Source organism: Nicotiana tomentosiformis, chromosome 12, assembly GCF_000390325.3.
Source record: "Nicotiana tomentosiformis chromosome 12, ASM39032v3, whole genome shotgun sequence".
Classification (NCBI taxonomy): domain Eukaryota; kingdom Viridiplantae; phylum Streptophyta; class Magnoliopsida; order Solanales; family Solanaceae; genus Nicotiana; species Nicotiana tomentosiformis.
Genome location: NC_090823.1, coordinates 11,644,791 through 11,656,284, shown reverse-complemented (window position 1 = coordinate 11,656,284; position 11,494 = coordinate 11,644,791). Strand labels below are relative to the sequence as shown.

The following is an 11,494-nucleotide window of genomic DNA, read 5'->3' as shown; positions in this document are numbered from 1 at the left end:
CAAGTTGAATTTTATTCAGACTTTTGTTTGTAATATTCTAAAAGCTCGTGTACTTGTGACTCTAGTTCTGGGATGGTATTTAGATATCGCGATTATTATGGATTATTCGCCCTAATTCAGAATTTATTTCCGCATTTATTTTCTTGTTATTAATAAATTTAAAATTTTGTTAAAATGGCTAATTATATTCTAACGTTAGGCTTGCCTAGCAAGTGAAATGTTAGGCGTCATCACGGTCCCGAAGGTGAGAATTTCGGGTCTGTGACAAAAAAAAACATGATCAGGAATCAAGATTATGAATAGAAATCACAAAGCATTTCGAGCAACATCTCTAGACATAATAAACACACTGTTGCTTAGACATGAAGAGCTAATAATAACTCCTTGGCTACTGACAAGTACAATACTAACCTTTGTATACGGTCGAAATAGATTTCGGCCTTCCTACGTTCGATCGAGTTCGAGTGTTAAAAATCCGGAATGAGGTTTTGGGAGTGAGCTCTTAGGTCGGAACTAACGAACCTCGAGCCCGAAGGTCACTCGAGGAGGCGGCTCGATAATCCTATCGAGCCCGTGACCGAATCGATCCGCAAGGCACTGCTTCGAGATCGGAAATACGCGACGTCCATCTCGAAGGTCGAACTCGATCCGAGACCGAAGGGCCCGACCCAGTAACGAGTTCGAGCTAGTATCGAGCTCACAGACAAGAGCCGTTGCAACCGCACCAAGAGAGAGAATCTTGGCGGGAATCAAAGAAGAGACAAGTCATCATGGGCCTTCCACTGTATGTTTTATTATTTTTTATAAAAACCCTCTTCTATAAAAGGGGGAATCCTTGTAAGCCAAAGGAGAGAAAAAAAAAAGAGGAGGAAGGAAGATCACTTCTTATATTGATAGTTATCCCCTTATGTTTGTTTTACTTATTCATTCTTTTTTGCTTATTATTTTCATTCTCACAGCCAACAATACACATATTTCCATTTCTCTACGCGATTTATATCGAATTGTATCACATATCCTTAGAACCATACACAAATCTAACGTTATCCGATTTTTTCGATAAACAGTTTGGCGCCCACCGTGGGGCTAAGGGTAACAGTGATCGTTTGATATAAATCTAAAACACACACCAGTTTGCAACTTCAAATCAGCAATGGCTTCACCTATCGACCACGAAGCCGGCCTTCAAGATGAAACCAACAACTTAGCACCCGGGGCCGGAAGGCCACTCGATGATGGCACTGAGGCTCGAATCGAAGCACCCGAAATCCGAGCCGAAATACCATTGGATGTTAATTCACAAATAGCTCTAGGGGCGAATCAGCATTCCGAACCAGAAAGAAGCATTCAGAGCGGTACTCGATCCGTAGCTCGAGACACCCATAACGTGGAGGAGATCAGAGTTAGCTTACGGATGATTTTCGAGATGTTACAAGCCCAGCAAATAGCGATAGTTCAGTTGCAGAGCCAAACTCAGGAACAAAGTAGGCCGGAGCCCAATCCGCTTCGAGAAGTAACCCACAAAACAGAACCAGCTATAGAGAAGTCAAATGAGCAAGAGTCGGGGATTACTCCCGAAATTACTAAATTGCTCGAGGAACTCACAAAACGAGTCGAAGCCAACGATAAAAAAATAGAGACATATAATTCCAGGGTCGACCAAATCCCGGGAGCTCCACCAATGATAAAAAGTCTAGATTCGAAAAAATTCATTCAAAAGCCTTTTCCCTCGAGTGTAGCCCCAAAATCAATCCCCAAAAAATTCCGTATACCCGAAATACCCAAATATAACGGAACGATCGACCCCAACGAGCACGTCACTTCTTACACGTGTGCCATCAAGGGCAATGATTTGGAAGATGATGAGATCGAATCTGTATTATTGAAAAAATTCGGTGAAACCCTGTCAAAGAGGGCAATGATATGGTATCATAATTTACTATCTAACTCCATTGATTCTTTTGCTATGCTTGCAGATTTCTTCGTAAAAGCACATGCCGGAGCCATAAAGGTCGTAACCAGAAAGTCGGACCTGTTCAAGGTAATACAAAAGGATAACGAGATGCTAAGGGAGTTCGTAGCTCGTTTTCAAACGGAACGAATGGATCTGCCACCAATCACAGACGATTGGGTTGTTCAAGCTTTCACTCAAGGTGTAAATGAGTGGAGCTCGAGGGCTTCACGGCGGCTGAAGCAAAATCTGATTGAGTACCCAGCTATTACTTGGACCGATGTGCACAATCGATATCAATCCAAAATAAGAGTCGAAGATGACCAGTTGACTTCTAGGTCCATTACGAAAAAGCAAAAGTCGACCAGAGATCGATACCAGCCATATAGCGGAAACGATACTACTGCTGAGTATCCGAGGCCTCTTTAAAATCAACCTCGTACAAATGGGGGCTTTATCATTGAACGCATCTGTGATGATTATCAAGTTCAGTGCAAAGGAAGTTACTTCGTTATTTCATGACAAACAGTGTCTCAACGGGAAACGTCGTAAGGGCCAAATGGTCAAAACGAACCATGCTTATACAGTTGGCCCGAGCCTTGACGCAAAACATGAACCCATGTATAATGACTTGCAAAGAAAGCTCTCTTCTTTACCGATATCCTATGTTCAAGATTTATTATGCAAACAGGATCGAGTTCGAATCATTCGCTCGACCACCAAGCCTACGGGCTACCTTTATTTCGAGTTCGACCAATCACTCACTCGACCATTAAGCCTACGGGCTACTTTGACTATTACGCCTACGGGCTACATTGCATCGAGTTCGAATCATTCACTCGACTGCCAAGCCTACGGGCTACCTTTATTTCGAGTTCGAGCAATCACTTACTCGGCCATTAAGCCTACGGGCTACTTTGACTATTATGCCTACGGGCTACATTGCATCGAGTTCGAATCATTCGCTCGACTGCCAAGCCTACGGGCTACCTATATTTCGAGTTCGAGCAATCACTCACTCGACCATTAAGCCTACGGGCTACTTTGACTATTACGCCTACGGGCTACATTGCATCGAGTTCGAATCATTCGCTCGACTGCCAAGCCTACGGGCTACCTTTATTTTGAGTTCGAGCAATCACTCACTCGACCATTAAGCCTACGGGCTACTTTGACTATTACACCTACGGGCTACATTGCATCGAGTTCAAATCATTCGCTCGACTGCCAAGCCTACGGGCTACCTTTATTTCGAGTTCGAGCAATCACTCACTCGACCATTAAGCCTACGGGCTACTTTGACTATTACGCCTACGGGCTACATTGCATCGAGTTTGAATCATTCGCTTGGCTGCCAAGCCTACGGCCTACCTTTATTTCAAGTTAGAGCAATCACTCACTCGACCATTAAGCCTACGGGCTACTTTGACTATTATGCCTACGGGCTATATTGCATCGAGTTCGAATCATTCGCTCGACTGCCAAGCCTACGGGCTACCTTTATTTTGAGTTCGAGCAATCACTCACTCGACCATTAAGCATACAGGCTACTTTGACTATTACGCCTACGGGCTACATTGCATCGAGTTCGAATCATTCGCTCGACTGCCAAGCCTACGGGCTACCTTTATTTCGAGTTCGAGCAATCACTCACTCGACTATTAAGCCTACGGGCTACTTTGACTATTACGCCTACGGGCTACATTGCATCGAGTTCGAATCATTCGCTCGACTGCCAAGCCTACGGGCTACCTTTATTTCGAGTTCAAGCAATCACTCACTCGACCATTAAGCCTATGGGTTACTTTGACTATTACGCCTACGGGCTACATTGCATCGAGTTCGAATCATTCGCTCGACTGCCAAGCCTACGGGCTACCTTTATTCGAGTTCGAGCAATCACTCACTCGACCATTAAGCATACGGGCTACTTTGACTATTACGCCTACGGGCTACATTGCATCGAGTTCGAATCATTTGCTCGACTGCCAAGCCTACGGGCTACCTTTATTTCGAGTTCGAACAATCACTCATTCGACCATTAAACCTACAGGCTACTTCGACTATTATGCCTACGGGCTACATTACATCAAGTTCGAATCATTCATTCAACTGCCAAGCCTACGGGCTACCTTTATTTCGAGTTCGAGCAATCACTCGCTCGACTATTACGCCTACGGGCTACATTATTTCGAGCAAAACTACTCATTTCTTCGAGTTAAAACAAACACTTGACTATTTAAGCTGAAGGACGCTCGAGCCCGATAAAGCAAAGGGGACTACCCACGAGGCCCGAAGGCAACCGAGATTTAAATTCAAACTATCTATTTAGTTTGAAAGGCCATTTCTCTTCAAAAAAAAAGAAAGATTTGTATTTACAAATTTTTTGTACAGAGGCGGCGAAAACGCCATCAGAAGTTACGCGATTCAAAGCATTTTGGGCCTCGTTGAAAAGACAGGCGGGCTCCGTCGCATTCATCACTGATTGATCTTCTCCGGTCACCAAGGACCGAAGGTAACTGACAATTCCCACAGGGGAAGAAAAAATTCGGGTATCCTCGATAAAGTCGGGGACTGTAAAGACGCATAAGATGATCGAGCATTACATACGTCATGGTCGGGATCGATAAAAATATTAGTGTATATCTGATCGAGTTGCTGGGAAATCATATCGTTTCTCGTCATATCCTTTTTCAAGAAACGAGGGGACTATCTGTATACGGTCGAAATAGATTTTGGCCTTCCTACGTTCGATCGAGTTCGAGTATTAAAAAGCCGGAATGAGTTTTTGGGAGTGAGCTCTTAGGTCGGTACTAATGAACTTCGAGCCCGAAGGTCACTCGAGGAGGCGACTCGATAATCCTATCGAGCCCGTGACCGAATCGATCCGCAAGGCACTGCTTCGAGATCGGAAATACGCGACGTCCATCTCAAAGGTCGAACTCGATCCGAGACCGAAGGGCCCGACCCAGTAACGAGTTCGAGCTAGTATCGAGCTCACAGACAAGAGCCGTTGCAACCGCACCAAGAGAGAGAATCTTGGCGGGAATCAAAGAAGAGACAAGTCATCATGGGCCTTCCACTGTATGTTTTATTATTTTTTATAAAAACCCTCTTCTGTAAAAGGGGGAATCCTTGTAAGCCAAAGGAGAGAAAAAAAAAAGAGGAGGAAGGAAGATCACTTCTTATATTGATAGTTATCCCCTTATGTTTGTTTTAATTATTCATTCTTTTTTGCTTATTATTTTCATTCTCACAACCAACAATACATATATTTTCATTTCTCTACGCGATTTATATCGAATTGTATCGCATATCCTTAGAACCATACACAAATCTAACGTTATCCGATTTTTCCGGTAAACAACCTTGTCTATCAGCTACACAGCAGTTTCAAACATAAACTGACATTTACCAAGTATGTAGCAATCAATACAAACCAGAGAAGACAAAAATTATCGATGAGAAAAGACAACTGAAGCGTGAGGAGAGGATATTGGAAAGCTTAGGAACTCCTGTTCCATTTCAACAAAATCCCAAGACAAATCACTCCCTATGAATCCGGCAGCAATGACAAATTTTTCTAGCGCTGTTGCACTCTTGAGCAAATATTTTACCAATGGCATTACAAACTTATTTTCACTTAATGGTCCAAGAAAGTTAATGAACTTTATGGTCTTCAAATGTGGCAGTGAGCAATTAAAATATGTGTCTCAAACCTCTTGACCTGTTCATCCTCGTCTGTGTACCTTGACAGTAGGTCCTGTAGGAAAGAATCCACAATATTAACCAGTTATTCTCCTTAGACGGAAGTAGAAAGCTAAGGAGTTGATTGTGGATAAAATAAAAAATTGATGCATTTATAGATTCTTGAGCATGTCAAGTGCTTAGCAAATATTACAAAGAAGTACATGCAAACAACAAGAAAATTTTCAAAGCTTCACTGAACATGATCATTTATTTCTTTGCATGAAGGTGAGTTCTTTCCCTTGTTAAACATTTTTTTCTTACTACAAAAAAGTTGACTGCAGAATTGGCTTACGCATGAAAGAATTGTGACAGTGACAACATGAAATTTCTATCAAAGCAACTCAAGTTGAACTATTTTCTTGAGGAAAATAAACTGAGAGAACAAAAAAGTTCCAATGCACTTACACAAAAAAGCAACAATAAGCACGCTGCTGCAACAGATTTAGCAAAGAAAAATCATCAACTATCGAGACTAAAAAGCAGATACTGAAATCCTTGTAAAGCAGCATTCAGATGAAAATTCCAAAATTGGACTACACATTCCCTAATCCCTAGAGCAATTTCTGTGAGCATTTAGAGAAAGACTCACCTCGATGGACAAGCACTATAATAAAATGCTGCAAAACTTGATCTAGGATCAGTAAAACTAAACACGGATGGCAGTTGCAGACACGGACAATGTGGACCAGGTCGCATAGTGAGGAACCCTATTGGTGATATTATTTATGGCATATGCAGTGCCACTAGGCCATGGAACAAACAAAATGGCTGAAGCGTTTGCACTTTCCTGTGAGCTTAAATGGTGTCTTGAACGTTATATTAGAAACATTTGGGTGGAAGCCGACTCTTTACTTATTGTGAATACTGCCACGGGAGTTGCAAAACCTTCACTATGTTATTGATGAGATTAAAGAGTTGATTCAAGGTGAGACACCTGGTTGTGGAGAAACTAATGGTGTAGCCGATTTTTTAGCTGGATACAGTCACTTACTGGACACAAAGAAGGAAACTTTTCAGCTTTAAGTCACTATCAAGAGAAGCTCGAAGGCACTTAAGGGTTGACAACTGGCAGATCCCTTCTCCTTCAGATTCCGACAGAAAGCCCAAAGCTTACTTCCAATAATGCAAAAAATTGAATTTCCTGGTTAGACCCTTTTGTGACCTCAAATGATACTTGAGAATACTCTTTCCACTTTCCTTTTTTAGGTTCTTATGGAATCAATGTACAGGGGAGCAAGTCTCCACAGTTTAGAAGCAATTGTTGTAAAGCTCATCAAGTCTACGCTGTTGTCAGACATTGAACATTCTCAATCTTCTCTTAACTTGAGGATTGAACCGGTTCAACTCCTACTTTACTTTGAAGAGGTAAGGCAGTCAAGTCCCCTCTTTGTAACTTGAGGTGGTTTAAATTTTTAAAAAGGACAAAATAGGTTTAAGAGTTTTTTTCCTAAAGCTATGTTACTCGGACTCTCCGAAAATGTGGCCAGATACGTGTCGGATACTCCAAAAGTAGTGCATTTTTTAAGGATCAAACACGGGTGTAGCTACATTTTGGAAAGTCCACGCGACATACTCCTAAAGTACGTAAGATCAGAAATATGTTGAAATATATTGCCTTCTTTTTCCACTAATAGATGTTTCACATTGATAACATGAAGTTACAAAAATAAAGGTATAACGGAAATTTACTCTTGATCTGTCATCGACCGAGTCAATAACCAATGTCTCAAGATCTGATGAACTCTGTAGAAAGCTGCAAATTCCAGGGAAGAACAATGATTCCATGCCTGCGTTAAGCTTTAAGAATTTCCGGCTTGATGGCTGAGACTGCCATCCTTTCAACTCCAATATGGAAAGGCACTTATAAACCAAATAGATAAACCACATGTCAAAATAAGGAAATGTGACATAGTTAACAAATGAAAAGCAAATTGTTGAATAATTCGTAAACATAGCTTGGACCATACAACTGTGTTTTGTCAAATCAAAGTGTTCAAGGTTGGTTTGGAAATCCAAAGATGAACTTTTGAAAACTTCGAAAAACCCATTCACATGACTTAGAAGTGTATGATCAATGTAAAACAATCCCAATTTAACATGTTGTTCGGTCCATTGAAAACATTTTAACAGTTCATCATCCAAAATTTTGTTCTAAAGGTCTTATCTCAATCAGCTGCCATTGTCCAACCGATTTTGTCATGAGAATTTAATCATTTACTACTAAATAATTAATTAATAGATTATCGTAAGTAGTGGCACTGTTAATGATACTAAACTAGTAAATAAAAACTCGCAAAACGAAAAAAGATTCTACATATTGGATAGCAAAGAGTATGAACAGACCTCGATGCACCAGGGACCCAATTCAAGATTCTCAACATGGGCAACACCGTGAAGAAATTCCTTCAAATAGCTTAACTCCTCCTCCAAATTCTCATCAAAATTTGAATAGTCAAGAACTGCGGTGATAAGTGAAGCCACATTTATCTGGTGTAAGCGTATCCCTTTGCAGGACCCCAAAATTTGCAAATGATGAACATATGGGGCTAATATTTCTAGCTTCCCATCCATGTACTCTTCAATGATCAGTTTTGTCAGCTTCACAGAGCAGATTTCCAAATGATGAATGCCCCAAACATGATATAGTTCCAAGCACTCCAAGTTAGGGCAACCAGATAATACTTTTCCCACTACACCCTCCTTCAATTTCTGGTTCCTAATTGAAAGAGAAAGGAGATTACTCCAGTTCACACTACCAGAAGGACTCAGTTTGCAGCCGCTTAAAACCAAATTCCTCAGTGATGTACTCGTATATGCAAACTGAGGAAACTCATATAATTTACCTTTAAATTCAATAAGTTCAAAACTTTCAACATTAGCAACTTTAATTGCAAAAATGTACCCATAAATCAGCATCATTAGCATAACTCATGTTTTTATTATAGAGAGGCCCTGCATTTTCGAATTTTCTCGAAAGATCTCCAATAATGAAGCTCTCTGTTGACGGAACCCGCGAAATCACGAAATTGAATTCCCTTGTTGCTGTTGAAATCATAGAAATGGCTGAAAGTAGAATGTTAAACTAAGGAGTTACTAAATATAAAAAAGTGGCATTCTTATTGAAGCAAATTAAAAAAAAAGTAAGTAAAATAGAAGAAATATATAAATTTGTAATAGTTGATATATAATATAGGTGCAACACAGGTGTCCAAGTACTAATGTAAACTTTTTCTTTATATTATTCTTTATTTCTTGTAGAATTTTATTATTTTATCCTCGGGACATTTACAAACTTTTCCGTTTTATCAGTCTTAGGTAACTCTTAGTATTCAATTAAAAAGGAACCATATTAAAGAAATGGAAGAAGAAAAGACCTTTGTTTACAAGACTTTTCATTTTTCAAGAACGGTTCCTTTTCAAGAAGTTTCATCTTTTCCGTCTCTTAGTAAATGAAGGAATGGTCTGTCAAACTATTTTAGGATACTGAGACAATTGAGTGGAATTAATTAGTCACAATTTAATACAGTAATTTAACATTATATAAATACTTTACAATTCAAACAAATACTTTCAGAATATGTATACAATTAAAATTTTATTATTTTATATAACATTCTTAATAACTAACACGAGATATAAACACGTGCAAAATACGTGTCCAGAAACTAATATCTTATAAATTATTGATCATAATCTATATCGTGCGGACTCTTCAAATTATTCGTGGTAAATCCTCCGAAAATGCATAACTTTTGGAGGATATCCGACCACAAAGACCATGCTGGTGAGTACGAGAACTATATACAACTCAGGCTGTAGTAAAATGATAACGGGTAAATTACAATAATACTGTAATAATATTCTTTGTAAGTGGATACACGGGTTGACTTGAGTCGTGCTAGGCACTGTCCTAAGAACCTATTTCAGCAGTATAAAATATCTCCTAAGGATTAAACAAGTCTACCTCTATTTAAGAGGATACAAGAATCAGCATAATTAAATAAACCCAGCTATTTGCAAGAGGGGAACAAGAGATTAAACTACCAAAAAGAAAGACAACAAAAGGAAGCTGGTGAATAATGAAATTAGAAGGAAAGAAGAAGGATTTTTTGTCTTGCTAATGATGATTTTCTTGTCTAGTTGATAGCCAATTTATAGCCACATGTGCATGGATCCTGTTACGCGGCGCCTTCCTGAAGTTCCTTGGAAGGGCGACATAAGGCTAGGCAACCGATGTCAGTACGGTTGCCGTCCGCCAACTGAGGTCCCCTCCGTACGCTAGACTAGATTGTCAGTGCCGTACGGGAAAACCAATGTCATGAACAATTGAAAGAGAGCAGAAAAGAGAATTGAGAATGAAAGAAAACTTGATTGCATTGAATGAAAGCTATTACAGAAAACAAGACGGTGTCGGGGGAGAGACACCAGTACAGAGAATTGTTTGCTTGCTTGAAAGTTTTGATTGCTTGGTCCCCCTTAATAGTGCTTAAAAAAAATAAACCAAAGTTACATGACTAGACCTATGAAAGCTGAAAAATCACACTTAAAGAAAATGCAGCAAAACTACTCTATATTTACAATGAAAAAGACTTAGTCTTCTACAAAGCAGCAACAAGTCCGTTGGCAGCAACTTTGTCTTTAGCATCAGGGTCTGCGCGCGCGGCATTGTCTGCGCGCGCGGCGCTATTGGCTTTTGCCTGTGGCTGGGCGCTGGCGATGGCTATCGGTGGGGCGACAGAGGCACATGCGCGCTTGTCACTTGGAACTGCCGAGACCACGGGGCCGACCGTGGCGACGGGCATTGGGAGGCTGGCCAGGATGCCACGGGGCGCGTCCAAGGGGTCATGGGACATGGTTGGAAAGCCGCCCATGACATTCTCCCCCACCTGAGTTGGCGACGTCCTCGGCGCCTTCCTTGCAAGGTAATCATCAATTAGGCTCTTGTAGGCATTGAGGTTTGTTCCCCTCTCCCAAGTATTCTCCTCTGCATCACATCCCTGCCATTTCACCAAGAACTCCTGGTAATCTTTTCTTGAGGCGTGAATCACTCGATCATCAAGAATAGCTTTAGCACACCTTTTTCTGGTTGAATTGGGGCCTCGAATACTTGGTATTGTGAGTTGGCTTCGTGAAGGATCCTCCATATCTTCCCGAAAAGGTTTCAGGAGACTGACATGGAAAACAGGATGGATTTTCCACCAAGCTGGGGTATCCACCCGGTATGCAACTTTCCCAATGCGCCTTTCAATGGACAAGGGTCCAATATATTTTTGCAATAGGCGAGGGTCATGGACCCCTGCAAACAAGTACCGCTTTGGGATTTTGACCATCACTTTGTCTCCCACCTGGTATTCCACAAAGCGGCGATTCTGATCAGCATGCCTCTTCATCCGCTTTTGGGCTTTGACAAGATAGCTCCGCACTATCTCCAAATTTTGCTTCCATTCTTTTGAGAAGCTGGCAGCCCGAGGAGATTTTGACATGTTTGGTGCGTTCACTGTGTGTGGGAGTAGCGGTTGCTGTCCGGTAACAATTTCAAAAGCGCTTTTGTTGGTACTTGAGCTCTTTTGTGAATTGAAACACAGTTGAGCAGCATCCAGAAGCTTCACCCAATTCTTCTGCGATCCGGTCACAAAGTGCCGGAGATATTCCTCTAGCATGCCATTGAATCGCTCCGTCTGGCCATCAGATTGCGGATGAAAACTTGAGCTATGACTCAATTTTGACCCGAGGCACTTAAAGAGTTGGGTCCAAAAATTGCTAGTGAAGCGTGAGTCGCGATCACTAACAATG

The 11,494-nt window shown here is 41.1% G+C and overlaps 1 protein-coding gene across 1 annotated transcript; it reads right to left on the bottom strand.

Moving 5' to 3' along the window:
- Positions 1 to 5,322: 5,322 nt before the first annotated feature.
- LOC104114375 (F-box/LRR-repeat protein At3g03360-like) lies at positions 5,323 to 8,826 on the bottom strand. The gene is made up of 3 exons (XM_009624804.3): positions 8,045 to 8,826; positions 7,391 to 7,561; positions 5,323 to 5,714 (listed from the first exon to the last, which is right to left on the bottom strand). Exons 1-3 carry the CDS (start codon positions 8,624 to 8,626, stop codon positions 5,631 to 5,633), a joined length of 837 nt encoding a protein of 278 aa, XP_009623099.1. The 5' UTR covers positions 8,627 to 8,826; the 3' UTR covers positions 5,323 to 5,630.
- Between the last annotated feature and the right edge of the window lie 2,668 nt (positions 8,827 to 11,494).

Bases quoted from the DNA above. Each gene is read 5' to 3' on its own strand.
- LOC104114375 (XM_009624804.3), bottom strand. From the start codon at position 8,626: ATGCTAATGATGCTGATTTATGGGTACATTTTTGCAATTAAAGTTGCT. The intron at 7,562-8,044 runs GTCTGTTCATAC...TTGGTTTATAAG, and splicing joins TGGGTCCCTGGTGCATCGAG to TGCCTTTCCATATTGGAGTT. The intron at 5,715-7,390 runs GTAAATTTCCGT...TCTTTCCTACAG, and splicing joins CGGTCGATGACAGATCAAGA to GACCTACTGTCAAGGTACAC.